General features: G+C 41.9%; 1 protein-coding gene across 1 annotated transcript in view; it reads left to right on the top strand.

Moving 5' to 3' along the window:
- Positions 1–16192, top strand: part of LOC142657697 (uncharacterized) — a 36832-nt gene extending 20640 nt beyond the window's left edge. Inside the window, exons 4-10 of the mRNA XM_075833033.1 lie at positions 9224–9321; positions 9409–9487; positions 9612–9709; positions 9804–9882; positions 9993–10090; positions 12605–12719; positions 13962–16192. Of these exons, the coding sequence (XP_075689148.1) occupies positions 9224–9321; positions 9409–9487; positions 9612–9709; positions 9804–9882; positions 9993–10090; positions 12605–12719; positions 13962–15448 (2054 nt within the window). The 3' untranslated portion in view covers positions 15449–16192. The remainder of the gene's footprint in view (positions 1–9223; positions 9322–9408; positions 9488–9611; positions 9710–9803; positions 9883–9992; positions 10091–12604; positions 12720–13961) is intronic.
- Positions 16193–19752: the final 3560 nt, after the last annotated feature.

The following is a 19752-nucleotide window of genomic DNA, read 5'->3' as shown; positions in this document are numbered from 1 at the left end:
GTTAAAGAAGTGTGAGGCTGACCAATCAGTGACCAATCAGTGACATATACTTCTCATTGTTCCAGCCCAGCTTCTTTCACTGCACAATCTCACTGTGCTATGGATCATGCTGGGCTGGAACAATGAGAAGTGTATGTCACTGATTGGTCAGCCTCATACACTTCTTTACAACTCCCACTTGGTCAAAAGTAAAAACACGCCCAGTTGGGCATTAAGAAACGAAATCTAAAATTGCTCATAACTTGCTCAAAAATTAGTTTTTCAAAATAAAAACCACTGCTGTTATCTACATTCCAGCGCCGATCAGATTATGTAGGAGATAGGGCATTTATAATCTGGTGACAGAGCCTCTTTAAAGTGTAGCTAAACGTTTGACAAACTTCTGACATGTCATAGTGACGTGTCAGAAGTTTGGATTGGTGGGGTTCCGAGCACTGAGACACCCACCAATCGCTAGAACGAAGCAGCTGAAGCGCTCGTGTGAGCGCTGAGCCGCTTCATGTCTGTTTGGCTTTTTCCGGAAAGCCAATGTATCGGAGTACGGGCTCATAGACTTTCTATTGCGTCTGTACACTGATACATTTATTTCCGGAAAAAGCCGAACAGAAACGAAGCAGCAGAGCGCTCACATGAGTGCTTCAGCTGCTTCGATCTAGCAATTGGTGGGGGGGGTCTTAATGCTCGGACCCCCACCGATCCAAACTTCTGACATGTCACTATGACATGTCACAAGTTTATCAAATGATTAGCTACACTTTAAGTCTAGCAATATAATCTGACGTCGGGAGCTTTCAGCGGCGGGATCCATGGCGCACGGCTACTCTCTGGACCAGCTTCCTTTTTGAGAAGATTTGTCCAGTTAGAACAATCCATTTAGTGTGGATGTGTCCGGTCTCTTATGTTCCCCTATTAGAGGGCAGCGTAGGATCGGGGGTAGACTCTGAGATCTGGGATATAACTTTTTCTATGACTTCATTCACTATTTTTATGTAGAGAACTGATTAGGGCTGGATTCACACATGCAACTTTGATGCAAATTGTGATGCAGTTTTGTCAGCCATATACAGGAATGGATCCAAAAAGGACACGTGTGAGACCTCACGCATACGACCGTAGCCATGTGCACGACCGTGATTTTCGTAGTCAGCCGTCAGCGGAGTGTCACCCGGGAGCCGCCCGCAAATCTGGGGCCGTGCACATGGCCATGGCCATTATTTGCTATGAGCCTGGACCGCAGAATACCGTTCTTGTCTCTTAAGTCCACTTTTTTGTTTGGCTCAAAGAACTGCATCCAATTCTTCATGTGTGAATCCTGCTTTTACTGTCAGGACTCTGAGTCCTGCTTCCCCCGCCTGAACAGAATGATTGACTGCTTTTCCTTTGTGATCCTGCTCATAAAATCTGAGGGTGGGATAGACATTCCTGATGGGGAGGGGGCAATGCCGGAACTCCAAACACACGTTCCTTACTTTACCTCTTGTCCGTGAGGCTCGATGCTGGAAGGGGTTAATATCGGCACTCTGTGATGGAATTTGTCCGATTATTGAGATTGTATGAGTTTTTTTACTTGAGCAAGAACACCAGACACCTTTAAGATTCTGCTCTGATTTAACTATATTCAGGGCGTACAGCTCATTGCATACCAGAATTAATAACTGATATCCAATCACAGTAGAGGTTCACACCCCCTTAGAAACCTTGATCAGCCACTAATAATTAAAGGAACCTGTCAGTAGATTTCAAGCCACTAAACCACCGTTATGCATTTAGGATCTAGTGTTCCAAACCCGTCAAAAGCAGATGTTTAGGGAATAGTTGGTGACCTGAATTACATCATCGGGCACTTGCACCTTGCGCACATGAAGCGGAGGACAGTTCACGGCCCCCTCTGACATTGCAACACCCACACTGACGCGATCACGGGGTGCCGATGGTTGTCATGGCAGTCTGGGGGCCTTATGAAGGTCCCAGGTCTGACATGTTTCTACTTCTATACAAGGCAGGGCCTAATCTGAGCAAGTCAGAACCACGATATACTGCAATACATTAGTATTTAGTGCACGCGATCCAACAAATGCTGGTTCAAGTTCCCTAGTGGGACTAATAAAAATGTTTAACATATTATATATATATATATCGTATTTTTCGGACTGTAAGACGCAGTTTTAGCAAAAATATATCTTGCTAAAAAGTCCCTGCGTCTTCTAGTCGGCAGTCAAGGGACCCAGCAGCGCTTCTTCTTACTTAACCCCTTTCCGACCCATGATGTGCCAGCACATCTTGGAGCGGGGAGGGGATGATGTTTGCAGTGGAGTGGGCTCACATGCTGAACCCGCTCGATACACTGCAGGTGTCAGCTGTGTTTTATAGCTGACACACCGCTCTAATGGCCAGGAACAGCGATGGCGCTGTTCCTGGCCGTTTAGTTAAATGCCGCAGTCAATAGCGACAGCGGCATTTATAGGTGTCTTCCCATGAAGGACATTTAGGACATCTACACAGGACATGTCATAAATGTCAGATGCGGGTCCCACCTCCTGGGACCCACACCGATCTTTAGAACGGAGCCCTCTAAACACCGTTCTATCTTATCCGGCTCTACTGTCTCCCGGCCACTTCCTGGTTAGGTGGTCGGGACTTACGGAAGCAGCCGACTGCTTGCTGAGCTACGCTGTTTCCGTAACTCCCATAGAAGTGAATGGGAGTTACAGAAACAGCAAAGCACCCCGAGCTACACGGTTTCCGTAACTCCCATTGAACTGAATAGTAGTTACGGAAACAGCGTAGCATGCTACACTGCTTCTATAACTGCCATTCACTGCTATGGGAGTTACGGAAACAGCGTAGCAAAGCGATTTACAATGTTTCCGTAACTCATCCATGCATTTCCGGGTATTGTACCAACAATCTAATGATCGCTGGTTCAAGTCCCCTAGGGGAACTAATAAAATGTATAAAAAAAAAGAATAATAAGTTTGATACATTTTCAGGTGTGTAAAAAAATATTAAAAGTTAAAAAAAAAAATATTTCCCCATTTTTCCCCAAGCACAATGAGTAAAAATAAAAAAAATTGGTATCACTGCATCCGTAAAAGTCCAAACTATTACAATATACCATTATTTGACACACACACGATGAATGGCGTAAAAAAATAAATAATGAAAACCCCAGGATCATTGTTTTTTGGTGACCTTAGCGCGAAAAAGAATGAAATATAAAAGTGATAAAAAAATTGTATGTACCAAAAAATGGTGCCAATAAAAACTACAGCTCGTCCCGCAAAAAATAAGACCTTACAATTTTTTTCATTATTTTCTTTTGTTTAAAACCTGGTGTCGCGATGCGGGGTGTGGACCCACTGGACCGTACCGCGTAGCGGGACAGCAGCTGACCAACCAGGTATAGTACAGAGTCAATAGTCCAGAGAGGGTACCTGTGGCAACTCGGACAGTAGCAGGGCAGGCTCGGCTGGGACCAGTCAGCATGTAGACGTCGGGCGTGGCGTAGCAGAACAGGCGTGGAATGCAGCACAACATGAATACAGCACGGTATTAGATCTGGGTAGCACGGGATACAGGAACAGTCCAGTAGCATTTATAGTCCAGTAGTATTCTGGGCTTGATTGCAGACTTCCTGCAATTATGCGTGCACTGGCCCTTCAACACCGTGCACTCGCGCCCTCCGGGAGACAGTCTCGAAACCAGGAAGTGAGTGCCGGCGCCTCACTGGAGGACGACGCAGCACTGAACACACAGGTCCATGGCCACGCCCATCGAGGGCTAAAACAGAACGACGGGGCGTGGCCATAGACGTTACACCTGGGTGCGTCCTATAGTCAGGTGAGTCTTATAGTCTGATAATTATGATACATACACTACCGTTCAAAAGTTTAGGGTCACTTAGAAATTTCTTTATTTTTGAAAGGATTGCACAGTTTTTTTCAATGAAGATAACATTAAATTAATCAGAAATACACTCTATACATTGTTAATGTGCTAAATGACTATTCTAGCTGCAAACGTCTGGTTTTTAATGCAATATCTACATAGGTGTATAGAGGCCCATTTCCAGCAACCATGACTCCAGTGTTCTAATGGTACATTGTGTTTGCTAACTGTGTTAGAAGGCTAATGGATGATTAGAAAACACTTGAAAACCCTTGTGCAATTATGTTAGCACCGCTGTAAACCGTTTTGCTGTTTAGAGGAGCTATAAAACTGATCTTCCTTTGAGCTAGTTGAGAATCTGGAGCATTACATTTGTGGGTTCGATTAAACTCGCAAAATGGCTAGATAAAGAGAGCTTTCATGAGAAACTCGACAGTCTATTCTTGTTCTTAGAAATGAAGGCTATTCCATGCGAGAAATTGCCAAGAAACTGAAGGGAGTAGTACACACCGTTGTAGGAAATCCTCAGAGGACAGCACACACAGGCTCTAACCAGAGTAGAAAGAGAAGTGGGAGGGCCCGCTGCACAACTGAGCAACAAGACAAGTACATTAGAGTCTCTAGTTTGAGAAATAGACGCCTCACAGGTCCTCAACTGGTAGCTTCATTAAATAGTACCCGCAAAACGCCAGTGTCAACGTCTACAGTGAAGAGGCGACTCCGGGATGCTGGCCTTCAGGGCAGAGTGGCAAAGAAAAAGCCATATCTGAGATGGCTAATAAAAGGAAAAGATTAATATGTGCAAAAGCGCACAGACATTGGACAGAGGAAGATGGGAAAAAAGTGTTATGGACAGACGAATCGAAGTTTGAGGTGTTTGGATCACACAGAAGAACATAATGAGACGCAGAACAACTGAAAAGATGCTGGAAGAGTGCCTGACGCCATCTGTCAAGCATGGTGGAGGTAATGTGATGGTCTGGGGTTGCTTTGGTGCTGGTAAATTGGGAGATTTGTACAAGGTAAAAGGGATTTTGAATAAGGAAGGCTATCACTCCATTTTGCAACGCCACGCCATACCCTGTGGACAGCGCTTGATTGGAGCCAATTTCATCCTACAACAGGACAATGACCCAAAGCACACCTCCAAATTATGCAAGAACTATTTAGGGAAGAAGCAGGCAGCTGGTATTCTATCTGTAATGGAGTGGCGAGTGCAGTCACCAGATCTCAACCCCATAGAGCTGTTGTGGGAGCAGCTTGACCGTATGGTACGCAAGAAGTGCCCATCAAGCCAATCCAACTTGTGGGAGGGGCTTCTGGAAGCATGGGGTGAAATTTCTCCCGATTTACCTCAGCAAATTAACAGCTAGAATTATTTGCAACTAGTAATTTTGCAACTCAATTGATAAATAGAAGTGTGAGTTTTCATGGAAAACACAAAATTGTCTGGGTGACCCCAAACTTTTGAACGGTAGTGTATATGTGTATATATATATATATATATATATATATATATGTGTGTATATATTACTACCGTTCAAAAGTTTGGGGTCACCCAGACAATTTTGTGTTTTCCATGAAAACTCACACTTATATTTATCAAATGAGTTGCAAAATTACTAGAAAATATAGTCAAGACATTGTCAAAGTTAGAAATAATGATTTTTATTTGAAATAATAATTTTCTCCTTCAAACTTTGCTTTCGTCAAAGAATGCTCCATTTGCAGCAATTACAGCATTGCAGGCCTTTGGCATTCTAGCTGTTTGCTGAGGTAATCGGGAGAAATTTCACCCCATGCTTCCAGAAGGCCCTCCCACAAGTTGGATCGTGACCTGATGCTTCCGCTTGGACAGACCCAATAAAGCATGCAGTGTGAGTAGTAGATGTGACCCCGCCACACCAGCAGAGCAGTATATATAGAGGTGTGCCCCCCCCAGCACATGCTCAATCATGTCCTCCCAGCTCTGCTCCTGCTGAAGTAAAGAACACACCCCACTTCCAGCCCGCACCTCATAGCTGGGCACAATAAATGCTCTCCCTCCCTGACAGGAACTCATTGAACGAAGTGGCTGCAAGAGGGGAACAATCTACGTGCAGCATGACCGGCAACTCTTCTGTGAACTATACATAGTATATGGGGGAGCAAGGAGGAGTATGGTATAGGAGGAGGGCGGTGGGGTCATCACTCTGTACCGCTGTTACACTGACTACTTCCTCCTGTTGGGAATAGTATAAAGTACCGCTCCTTGTTCCTCTATACTGTGTATCGTTTAGTGAAGCACTGCCTGTGAGGGTGAAGGGGCTCTATAGGCAACGTATTCCACTGTTCGTCTATACAGTGGGATATGTTGCAGCTTTCCGTCAGAGGTATAAATCGGGAGTCCTCCCAACGTATATCTCCGACGTAAAGGCTCAAAATGTGTTGCGCACAGAACGTTGGGTCTACACCGATCACCCATAACCTTAAAACTATCTGCCTAATATTGTGTTGGCCCGCTTCATGCCACCTGCCAACATCTCAGACCCATTGAGGCGTGGAACCCCACAAGACCTCTGAAGGTTCCTGTGGTATCAGCCACAAGACGTTAGCAGCAGATCCTTGAAGTCCTGTAAGTTGTGAGGTGCGGCCCCCACGGATCAGATTTGTGTTTCCAGCACATCCCACAGATGATCGATCGGATTAAGATCTGGGAAATTTTAAGTTGAAGGAAACAATGAGCTTTTCGAACTCTTTGTCATGTTCCTAAAATTGTTCCTGAATAATCTTTGCAGTGTGGCAGGGCACATTATCCTGCTGAAAGAGGGCACTGCCGTTTGACAATACTGCTGCCAGGAAGGGGTTTACTTGATCTGTAACAATGTTTAGGTAGGTGGTTTGTGTCATAGTGACATTCACATGATTGTCCACAAGTTTTCCCAGCAGAACATTGCCCAGAGCACATCACTGCCTCGTCCGCGAGCATTACGTTTTTCAGCCACATGTTCTACAGTAGTTCTCCTGTGGGATCAGACCAGACGGGATAGCCTTTACTCCCCACGCACATCCAGGATCCTTGTTGATGGTTTCCTGGTTGGCCTTCCTCGGACATCTTTTGGTAGATACTAACCACTGCATACCAGGAACACCCCACAAGACCTACCGTATGGAGATGCTCTAACCGAGTCGGTTAGACATCACAATTTGGCCTTTGTTAAACTTTTAGATCCTTATGCTTTTCCATTATTCCAACACATGAACTTTAAAAACGGACTGTTCGCTTGCTGCCTAATATCTCGCACCATTATAATCAATATTCTTCACTTCACCTGTCAGTGGTTTTAATGTTATATCTAATTATTGTATAAATTGAGGACAGTGTGGGTCATCTTCATTTAAAAAAGAAAAAAAAAAAATATTTACTAGTCCTTCTCAATGAATTACAATATCATCAAAAAGTTCATTTATTTCAGTAATTCAAAAAGTGTCTCTCATATTCTATAGATTCATTACACACAGAGTAATCCATTTCCAGCTTTTTGTCTTTTAATGTTGATGGTTATGGTAACAGTTAATGAAAACCCAAAATGTAGTCCCTAAGAGAATTGAAATATTAAATAAGCCCAATTACAAAAATGATTTTTAATACCAAAATGTTGGCCTACTGAAAAGTATGTACAGTATATGCCCTCAATACTTGGTTGGGGCTCCCTTTTGCATGAATTACTGCACCAATGCGGCGTGGCATGGGGGTGATCAGCCTGTGGCACTGCTGAGGTGTTATCAATGCGGCGTGGCATGGAGGCGATCAGCCTGTGGCACTGCTGAGGTGTTCTGAATGCGGCGTGGCATGGAGGCGATCAGCCTGTGGCACTGCTGAGGTGTTATGAAAGCCCAGGTTGCTTTGATAGCGGCCTTCAGCTCGTCTCCATTGTTGGGTCTGGCGTCTCACATCTTCCTCTGGACAATACGCAAGTTTGCTGGCCAATCAAGCACAGTGATACTGTGGTTATTAAACCAGGTATTGGTACATTTGGCAGCGTGGGCAGGTGCCAAGTCCTGCTGGAAAATGAAATCAGCATCTCCATAAAGCTTGTCAGCAGAGGGAAGCATGAACTGCTCGAAAATTTCCTGCTAGACGCTGCGCTGACTCTGGACTTGATATAACACAGTGGACCAACACCAGCAGATGACATGGCTCCCCAAACCATCACTGACTGTGGAAACTTCACACTGGACCACAAGCAACTTGGATTGATGCCTCTCCACTCTTCCTCCAGACTCTGGGACCCTGATTTCCAAATGAAATGTAACATTTACTTTCATCTGAAAACTGGACTTTGGACCACTGAGCAGCAGTGTTGGTCCACTGTGTTATATCAAGTCCTGAGTCAGCGCAGCCGTCTACCAGGACATTTTACAGCACTTCATGCTTCCCTCTTCTGACAAGCTTTATGGAGAAGCTGATTTCATTTTCCAGCAGGACTTGGCACCTGCCCACACTGCCAAAAACATCAATACCTGGTGTAATAACCATAGTATCACTGCGCTTGATTGGCCAGCAAACTCGCCTGTCTTAAACCCCATAGAGAATCTACAGGGTATTGTCAAGAGGAAGATGAGACACCAGACCCAACAATGCAGACGAGCTGAAGGCCGCTATCAAAGCAATCTGGGCTTCCATAACACCTCAGCAGTTTTAAAAAAAAAGAAAAATGCTGGAAATATATCACTCTGTGTGTAATGAATCTATATAATATGAGTTTCACTTTTTGAATTGAATTACTGAAATAAATAAACTTTTTGATATTCTAATTCATTAAGGAGGACGTGTGTGTGTGTGTGTGTGTGTGTGTGTGTGTGTGTAAATATATAATGCACAGAATTTGCAGAAAAGTTCCATGAATCTTGCTACAGAGGAGGATGGGGTGTTCCCCCTCTTTAAAGCGATCTCCGAGTTTCCTGTCCAGGAGGGAGGCCGTCTCTCTGTCTCTCTCCTCTTCCTGTTATGAGCTCATAAAAAACAATTACCAGTAAATGGAATCGTATTTTTTCTTTTATTTTCTTCTCCATAACGGCACCAGGGAAAGGAAACCTGGGGTTATATAAACGTAGAGCTTCCTCCAACACCACAAAAGATGGGAAACCACTGAGGAGAGGAAACTTGAAGTAGTTTTTTAACTTAATACAGGTATCGTGTCTGACCATGGGTACCCTACCATGACATTTAGAATTCCCGAATAAGCAGAGGCTTTGATTAAATAAACGTAGAATTGAAGGTGTAGAGAGAAGTGTCTGATATATAGAGAGCTCTACAGTAGTCATGTATTCAGTCACTGTGTGTTTCCTACAGATGGATCCAGTAGGAGAAATACACCAGAGAGATGTCCCAGCACTCTGTATTCCCAGGACTGTCCAGAGGAAAATCACAATGTCCCAGAGAATTATCAGGTAGATGGCGCTAAAGTCTCACCAAAATATGACCATAAAGTAATTGAACCCCAAGATCATTTTGAATTTTTTTTCTTCTCTGTTTAGGGTGAAAATCTGGTTAATATTAAGGTTGAGGTTAAAGATGAAGCAGAAGAGGAGACGGATTTAATGTCTGATCAGCAGTGTAAGGAGGGGGAGACTTTCATTAGTTGTAAGAGAAAAACCTGTCTTGAGGGTCACCCAGATACTACTCCCATCATCTCATCATCACATGTAAACAATCTATTCCGTCACTGTGTTTCCTACAGATGGTTCCAGCAGGAGAAATCCACCAGAGAGATGTCCCAGTCCTCTGTATTCCCAGGACTGTCCAGAGGAAAATCACGATGTCCCAGAGAATCATCAGGTAGATGGTGCTAAAGTCTCACCAAAATATAACCATAAAGTAATTAAACCCAAGTTTAATTTTACCTTTTATTTTTTGTTGTTTTTCTGTTTAGAGTGAAAAGCTGATTAATATTAAGGTTGAGGTTAAAGATGAAGCAGAAGAGGAGACGGATTTAATGGCTGATCAGCAGTGTAAGGAGGGGGAGACTTTCATAGGTTTTAAAAAAAGTCACCTAGATACTACTCTCATCATCTCTTCATCACATGTAAACAATTATTCCTTCACTGTGGGTTTCCAACAGATGGATCCAGTAGGAGAAATCCACCAGAGAGATGTCCCAGTCCTCTGTACTTCCAGGACTGTCCAGAGGAAAATCACAATGTCCCAGAGAATCATCAGGTAGATACAGCTTAATCCTATACCAAATCTACAATGCACAAAAAATTAAGGGAAAACAAATGACATATGAACAAAAGATTCAAGTTAAAAAATCTTTACTGATATACACTTCTCAACATTGAAATTGCAACACCAAGAAGGGCAAGCTATAAGAATATGCAAATTGAATAAGTAGCAGGTGTCTGTAAGATCTGCAAATGGCAAGCACCTCACTCCAATCTGTGGCATGTGAGGTGCATAAAAGCCAGATTGAAGGCAATGTTTTTTAGACACATGAAACCTCAAAAATCGGATCAAGTGGTGTGGGATGATTGTGCGATGCCTCCTGTTCGTCAACGTGGCAGTTATTGCCACTTGTCGCAAACTCAGAGGGACAGAACTCTTGAACTGAGGGTTTATCACTCCGGCAGATCGTTACAAACCTAGGCCAAGATGTCAGCACTGTTCAACAATGTGTGTTCTGGATGTTGGGAGAACAACAACGAATGGGAATGACAGCAGGAGGTGCGCTGAGGCGAACCTTTGCATGGACCGATAATCTGGCAGAATGGCGCCTAATGATGGATCCTGTACTAGACGTCAAATCCCAAGACTAGGGCGGCAACCAGTGGTGACACAAACCATCAGAAGGCGTTTGCACATCCTTGAGCTACGAACTAGACGTCCAGTAGCAGGTGTTCCAACAAACACATGCCACTGCTCTCAAAGGCACAGTAAGACGGCATTTGAGACTAGAATGCAGGTCTATCCTCTTCAGCTATAAGTTCCGCGTTTTCTGGACGCAATGATAGCCAGAGATTGGTCTGGAGATCACATAGGCAATGCCATGAAAAGGCCTTCACAAGGGAATGTTATACCGGTCATAGTCCTGGGATTATGGTGTAGTGTGGCATGTTGTAAGTTAGCCGTGTCCCTATAGTCCTTACTTCAGGTACACTAACAGCTCGGCGTTACATTGATTTGGTCGTGAAACCAGTGTAATAGAAGCAGTTTTTCAACAGGATAATGTTGTGAGCAGCCTGCGTGGCCTAAACGTGCTACCATGGTCTGCAGCGTCCCCGCCTTGTCTCCCATCGAGCACATCTGGGGCGTCATTGGTCGCAAATTGCAAATAGTGCTGCCAGCAGCCAATCTTGATGACTTGCGTTCCCAAGTGCATTCAGCGTGGCATAATATTCGTCAGACAACCATTAATAACCTCATTGATAGCATGCCAAGGCGTGGAAGTACGTGTATTTCTATGCGTGGCGCTTATACTCTATACTGAATAAAGCAAGATGTTTGAAATATTTTGTTTTACCATTTTTTTTATCATTTAACATGTCTTGACCCTGTGATTTCCACAATTCAAAAAATGTCGTCCTTGGTGTTTGCAATTTCAATGTTGAGGCGCGGAATGATCATCAGTCAATGAAAACCATAATCGTCAACCTATTGAGTACTGGGTTCCAAACCGCCACAAAAATCAAAGTTAACAAAAATTAAATCACCGGCGGATCCAATTTGCGTGAATTTTTATGACTGCAACTCCTAATGTGACCTAAGTAGTATGTATAACCCCGACGTGCTATCCCAGTACCTAGTACTGTTTCATGTCTGTTACTTGTTCAATGTGAACCTGCTCTCATCTGTAATGAGAACAGGGTGCCAATGGAGTGTCTGCCAATTCTGGTGTTATCTGGCGAATGCCAATCGAGCTTCATCGTGCTAGGATGCGAGCACAGGTCCCACTAAGGGATGTCCGGCCCTCACGCCACCCTCATGGAGTTAGTTTCTAACAGTTTGTTCAGAAACTTGTACACCAATAGCCCACTGGAGGTCATTTTGTTGGGCTCTGTTAGTGCTCCTCCTGTTCCTTTTTGCACAAAGGATCAGATACTAGTCCTTCTGATGGGTAAATGCCCTTTTACTACATTGTCCAGCTCCCCTTGTGTAACGGCCGGTGTTCTGGTATCTGCTCCATTCTCCTGAGACTGCTCAGAAACGCTGCAAATCTTCTTGCAACAGTTCGTATGGATGTGCCAACCTGGAGGAGCTGAACTACCTGTGCAACTTCAATGGGCTGCACGTACCGCTTCATGCTACCAGTATACCAGTAATGACCAGTTCTGTAGTAGAAAGGAAAACTGGAGAAGAATCAGTCAGGAAGGATTAGGAGAGAGGAATGGTCTGTGGCCACCACCTTCATAACCATTCCTCTTTCGGGGGTTGTCTTGCTGATACCTCCAGTTCACCTGTTGTCGCTTTCATTTGCACCAAAGTAGGTGATATTGATTCACAATAGCTTATGCTTTCTAACTGGACAGATTTGATTATCCAAGAAGTTTCATTGTCTTAGGGTTATACTGTGATGTTCGCCTAATTTTTTTGAGCAGTGTATATAGGGGGGTATGGAAATTTTTGGTCCTGCGGTCATAGATATTGTGGTGGATTTTGCAGGTTTCTTATGTCGATCTGTTAGATTCTTTGCACTCTCTCCTGTATTGTACTGAATTATTACATATGTGACATCAGGGGGAAGATCTGACTAATATTAAAGTGGAGGATGAACCAGAACAAGAGCGGATGAGGGGCGATCAACCGTGTAAGAGTGAAGTGGAGGATGAAATTCCAGGAGGTGTTGCCATAGGTAAGTAATAATGAATTTAGAAAGTGAGTTTGGAGGATTTTAGTAGACGTAGACTCATTTTTTTTGTAGTGAGTGATAAATTGGTGCCCCTAGTAATTTATTGATTAATGTGATAATCTCTTAAACACATTTAAAAATAAAACGCTAGCAAGTCACTTGATGATTTTAACGCTCACTACTCAATAAGTCTATCCCCAGCCTAACGGCCAGGATCTGAGAACTCTGTTTAACCACATAAGCACTGCAGTCAATGCTGATGGGAGCTCCCTTGACACTGCAAGGGTGGCTTCACACACAGCAAGTGTTTTTGTAGCGTTTTATTCAGCGTTTTGTCTCGCCCAAAAACGCTGCGGCCAGATATTACATGGCTGTTTTATATTGAAATATAAAATGCTTCTTTTGTTGCGTTTCTCTGGCCTTTTGGTGTGTGTTTTTTTTTTTTTTGGGGTCCATTGTGTTTTTTCTGTTTTTGTTTTTTTTGTTTATTTTTTCAAAACCCAATGCGGAGTTAAGCTGCTGAGTTTTTTTTTTGGGGGGTGTTTCCATAGTCTGTTTTTTCTTTGACATGAAAAATACCAGAAAAAAAAACATGTAACAAATGTATGAATGAAAAAACTCCATAAGGAAACTCGTGTAAAGAAAACCTAAAATTCATGGCTCAAATCATCCTTTGCTATCATGCACTATCTCCTAAACGATGGCACATTAAGTAATTGATGGACCGCTGAAATCGGCGGGTCTCGCTACTTTAAGCCTCCCTCAGATAGTGTAACCTAAATATCTGACAGATCCACTTTAAGTTTTTGTATTATAGTGTTGTCCAATTGATCGTGATGGACTAAATGTGTGGGCAGGGGACAGGCCTGATTGCCAGATATAGTTGTGCTTTTCAAATGTTTGAGTTACATCAAGTCAAGTAATTTATGTAATAAAAGTAGTAACTGGGTGCAGGCCAGAATCAAGGACTTGATATATTTTAAAATGTTTTTTTAAAACTGAAGGCTGGAATGACACATGTAATTTTTGTCGCAGTACTTGGTGCGGTTTCTTTTTTAGCCAAAGCCCGGGTTGGATTCATAAGGAATGGCTTATACTTTTCCTTCTTGCTGGATTCACTACTGGCTTTAGCTCATTCCAACAAAAACTGCATAGTTGTTAACAGCCTAATATAAGTGTTGTGATTTTTTTTTTTCTTCAAACCACAAAGTAAACAAATTTATAATAGATTTTTAATCCTAATAGAAACTTCCAGTAAGAACTCTGAGAGAAACTTCATGTTATCACTACATTATAAAGTAGAAGATGAAGATGATATGCCGCAGTCTACAGGACAAAACCTCATTACACTTAATGTACATCCAGGACTTCACAGTACCGATCTATCCTATAATTCCCCTAATCATGAGGAACCTTCTCCTGACCAATCACGGATTGTTACCACAAGTGCAGGTCAGAAAGTGGGTAAAAGGTTTCAATGTGGTAAACAGTTCACAAAAAGCTCAGGTTTTAAACATAGAAAAAGTTACAAAGGAAAGAAACTATACTCCTGTTCAGAATGTGGGAAATGTTTTACAAATAAAGCACATCTTGTTATACATGAGAGAATTCACACAGGGGAGAGGCCGTATTCATGTGCAGAATGTGGAAAATGTTTTACACGAAAATCAAACTTAGTTACACATGAGAAAATTCACACGGGAGAGAAACCATATTCATGTCCTGAATGTGGGAAATGTTTCACAAATAAATCACATCTTATTATACACGAGAGAATTCACAGAGGAGAGAGGCCATATGCATGTTCAGAATGTGGTAAATGTTTTACAGATAAATCAAGTCTTGTTAAACATCAGGCAATTCACACAGGAGAGAAACCATATTCATGTTCAGAATGTGGGAAATCATTCAAAGAGAAATCGAGTCTTTTTAGACATCAGAGAATTCACACAGGGGAGAAGCCATATTCATGTACAGTATGTGGGAGATGTTTTACAGATAAATCACATCTTGTTAAACATCAGAGAAGTCACACAGGGGAGAAGCCATATTCATGTTCAGAATGTGGAAAATATTTTACACAAAAATCAAATCTTGTTAAACATCAGAGAAGTCATTCAGGGGAGAAGCCATATTCATGTTCATATTGTGGGAACATTTTTACAGATAAATTACATCTTGTTGAACATCAGAAAAGTCACACAGGAGAAAAGCCATATTCATGTTTAGATTGTGGGAAATGTTTTACAGATAAATCACATCTTGTTATGCATGAGAGAAGTCACACAGGAGAGAAACCCTATTCATGTTCAGAATGTGGAAAATGTTTTACACAAAAATCACATCTTGTTACACATGAGAGAAGTCACACAGGAGAGAAACCATATTCATGTTCAGAATGTGGAAAAGGTTTTACACAAAAATCAAATCTTGTTAAACATCAGAGAAGGCACTCAGTGGAGAAGACATATTCATGTTCAATATGTGGTACATGCTTTACAGATAAATCACATCTTGTTAAGCATCAGAAAAGTCACACAGGAGAGAAGCCATATTCATGTTTAGATTGTGGGAAATGTTTTACACAAAAATCGCATCTTGTTACACATAAGAGAAGTCACACGGGAGAAAGACCATACTCGTGTTCAGAATGTGGGAAATGTTTTACACAAAAATCGCATGTTGTTAAACATCAGAAAAGTCACACGAGGAAAAGCCTTTTGAATGTTTAGAATGTGTGAAATGTTTTATTACTAAATCAAACTTTGGGATTATCAGAGAGGTCACAATGGGAGAAAGGCGTTTTTTATGTTCTATATGTAAAAAATGTCATAAGTGTATTCAATTTTGAAAGTCATTAGAGAATTCATATAGAGAAGAAACCATGTTGTCATTAAAAATGCTGTAAGAGAAAAAAAAATATTTTTTAATACATCCGGTTGTTCACAGACATTAAACAGCCAATAAGTGTGTTCATTTTTTTTGGTGGAATTGGCCTGGATCTGCTAAATAGCCAAATAATTGTTACGATAATAATTTGATCCTGGTCCACTGTGACCAGGATCCACAGAGGAAAAGTATTGATATACGGAAAAAAAAAGAAGCCATTTTCAATTTCAAAGCAGGGAGCTGAATTTTCACCATGAACCTTGCTTCTTATTACTTTATTCATAAATTTACCCACACTGCAGGAGAATCTAGAGTGACAGTAAGGAGGCACCATGTAAATATTGTTTTTTACATATATGGACATCAATATTCGATCTTCATTGGAATACAACAAAACCTAACAAGTTCATTTTGCAAACATTTATTAAAAGAAAAATTCACAGATGTTTTTTCCACAGTAGGAAATGTCATAAGTATATTTATCACTACCCTAACCCCTTCCGGACATTTGTCATCACCGTACATCAAGAGCGGCAAGGTGTTCCCTCAACATGTCGTACAGTTACGACAAGATGATGGCACAGAATCTGAGCCTGCGCCCTCAGCCGCAGTGTCTGCTGTATTGGCAGGGACCGGAGCTAGCGCTGATCCTCGCTATTCAAAACTTAGATCCTGCCGTCAATCGTGGCTGTGACATCTATGCGGTTTGAAGCCAATCGGCACCCGTGCGAAACGATCACGCTAATGGCTACTGTGGCAATCTGAGGCCTATGTAGGTAGTGCAATGGATTAGTCCCTTGGTGGGACTAAAAAAAATAAGTTTAAATTAATAAGGAAAAAAGGGCGATGTTTTTTTTTTTTAATTCTATTTTATCAAGTCCTTTTATTTTTGGAAAAAATTAAAAGAATAAACTATAGATAATTGGTGTTGCCATGTCCGTAATGGTCACCTTGTCTTCCAAAATTTGGACTAAAAAGTCATCTAAAAGTCGCTGGAATTGTACTGACCCGCAGAATAAAGTTAACCTCATTTATAACGCACCGTGAATACTGTAAAAAAATAAAAATTTAACTATACTAGAATTGCTGTTTTTCTGGTCACTGTGACTCCTCAAAAATAAGATAGAAAGTTACAAGTACCTCTTAAGGGTACCAATAAAAAACAGCTCGTCCCACCAAAAACTGCCCTTGAACCACTGGCTATGAAAAGTTAAATAAAGTTATGGCTCCCATAAGTCAGGAAAGAAAATATGTGCAGGCCCAAGGGGAACATTTCTTCTGATTCAAGATGCGATTTCAAAAGGATTATCAAAAAAATTTTGGGAACCAGGAATGGGAGGGCCCAAACATATCTGCTGGAAGCAAGGGTGCTCATATTATACCAAGATAACACTTTCTTAGCAAAATTTCCCAAACTGCAAAGGTGCAGAGAATGTTCCAAGAGGGGGATAAGAGAGGACATTCTATATCCATGTGACACTGGCCTGTGCATAAAGGCTTGCTTCAAATCGTAACACATCCATGGATAATAATTTTTTTTTAGCCCCTTATGCCCTGATTTACTCTGCCCAACTTACCTTTGCCCCACATCATAAATTGAAACACCGGTTAAACCCCAAACAAAACTAAAGCAAAATCTGAACTTTACAATCTGTGCTGGTTAGGTAAACATCACCCCTTGCATATTACGAGTCAGTTGTTCCTGAAAAACAAAACGAACTAGAACATTCTGCATCACAGAACCCAAGGTCTGAATTGAATCAGTCAAACTGCACGGGATTGGGATCAGACATGATGCGGTGGGGCTGGTTATAATGTTACGAAAACAAAAGGCGCAAGTAAGGCCTCATGCACACGACCGTAATGTTTTTTACTGTCCGCAAATATGGAGCTGTAGTCAACCGCAAGTACGGATGTAGTGCATACGTATTTACGGATCCGCAAAAAAAAGGAGGCTACAAATGATGTCACCAACATGTTCCAACCCCTTAAAAAGGGCACATGATCACTCAGGTGCTATTTTCCTGGGGAATTCCCTGCCAAAGAAACGCTTCCGCAATTACGGATGGCTACTGATGCAGGAATAGGAAATGTTCTATATTTTGCGGATCATTCGTGCGGCCCGGGCACACATCCGTAATATACTAGTCCTTCTCAATGAATTGGAATATCATCAAAAAGTTAATTTATTTGAGTAATTCAATTCAAAAAGTGAAACTTTATATATTCTTCAGATTCATTACACACAGAGTGATCTATTTCCAGCATTTTTTTCTTTCTTTTTAATGTTGATGATTATGGTAACAGTTAATGAAAACCCAAAATTTTGTGTCTCAGAAAATTAGAATATTATATAAGCCCAATATTGAAAAATTATTTTTAATAATGAAATGTTGGCCTAATGACAAGTATGTACAGTATATGCCCTCAATACTTGGTCGGGGCTCCTTTTGCATGAATTACTGCATCAATGCAGCGTGGCATGGAGGCGATCAGCCTGTGGCACTGCTGAGGTGTTATGGAAGCCCAGGTTGCTTTGATAGCGGCCTTCAGCTCATCTGCATTGTTGGGTCTGGTGTCTCTCCTCTTCCTCTTGACAATACCTCATAGATTCTTTGTGGGGTTTACGTCAGGTGAGTTTGATAGCCCATCAAGCGCAGTGATACTGAGGTTATTAAACCAGATATTGGTACTTTTGGCAGTGTGGGCAGGTACCAAGTCCTGCTGGAAAATGAAATCAGCATCTCCATGAAACTTGTCAGTAGAGGGAAGCATGAAGTGCTCCAAAATGTCCTGCTAGATGGCTGCGCTGACTCTGGACTTGATATAACACAGTGGACCAACACTGCTGCTCATTGGTCCAAAGTCCTGTTTTCAGATGAAAGCTAATTTTGAAATTCATTTGGAAATATCGGTCCCAGAGTCTGGAGGAAGAGTAGAGAGGCGTCAATCCAAGTTGCTTGCGGTCCAGAGTCTGTTTGTACTGAAGGTCTGCATTAACACATAGACGAGAACAAAGTCATTAACAAGAATTTAGAAAGCGTTTAGCACATGCCAGAAACAGTATAACCAGCACCTGAGTAATCCAGGCCTAAAGTATATATAAGCCCAAGAAAAGTATTCCAGGCAAAGCAAAATGATGAACAAATCGGACCAAAGGCATTGCCTAGCAACGCCCAAACACAGATACAACAGAAATCATTGATTAGTAGCGGTCCTGCTGCTAACTATAACAGCCAAATGACACTCCTTCCCTTCTGAGCCCTACACTGTGCCAAAACAGCAGTTTACTATACCATATATGGCATTGCCATACCCTGGAGAACCCTTTTAAGAATTTATGGGGTTTGTATTTCTAGTGGCACAAGCTGGGCACAACATACTTGCCACTGAAATGGCATATCTAGGGAAAAAAGTGCAGCGCATTCATTTCTGGAAAATAACGGGGAGGTCAAAATGCTCTCTACACCCCTTAATAAATGCCTTGAGGGTGTAGTTTCCAAAGTGGGGTCACGTCTCACGGGTTTCTTTTATTATTTTACATCAGAGCCTCTGCAATTGTGAACAGTGCTGTGTAATTCACCAATCTAGGCCTCAAATTCGCATGGTACGCTTTCACTCCTGAGCCCTCTCATATGTCCAGGAAAAAAGATGTAGGGTGTTTCTAAAACCAGAAAGCACTGTATAATAATTAGAGAGCTGTATTTTCATGGTGGCACAAGCTGGGCACAACATATTGGGCACTGAAATGACATATCTATAGAAAATTTGACGTTTTCACGCTGCAACATCCCTTTTTCAGTCCATCAAAGAGAAACCACACACTGGGATGACTGAAGTGGAATAGAGAATTAAGAGAATTGTGGAATCCCTCACAACAGTTTGTAGTAATTGGCGACCGTTCCAGGGCTGCATCATGATGATTCCATATTCTTATCGGAAACTGAGAATCCCTACCTACTGCACCTTCAATATATGTAGCAAAGAATTATGTGAGCACCTCATTATAGCAGTCTTCATCTGGACGTGTCAGCAAGTCTATTAAAAAAAACTTCTCGCATCATCGATTGGGACTACGGCTAATGCAGCAAGAGACTTCAGTGTAATTTTTATCTTCATATTCAGTCTTCAAGCCAACATTGCTGAT

The sequence above is a fragment of the Rhinoderma darwinii genome, chromosome 1 (assembly GCF_050947455.1).
Source record: "Rhinoderma darwinii isolate aRhiDar2 chromosome 1, aRhiDar2.hap1, whole genome shotgun sequence".
Taxonomy (NCBI): Eukaryota; Metazoa; Chordata; class Amphibia; order Anura; family Rhinodermatidae; genus Rhinoderma; species Rhinoderma darwinii.
The sequence above is the reverse complement of the archived record's forward strand: the minus strand, read 5'-3'. Positions and strand labels throughout refer to the sequence as shown.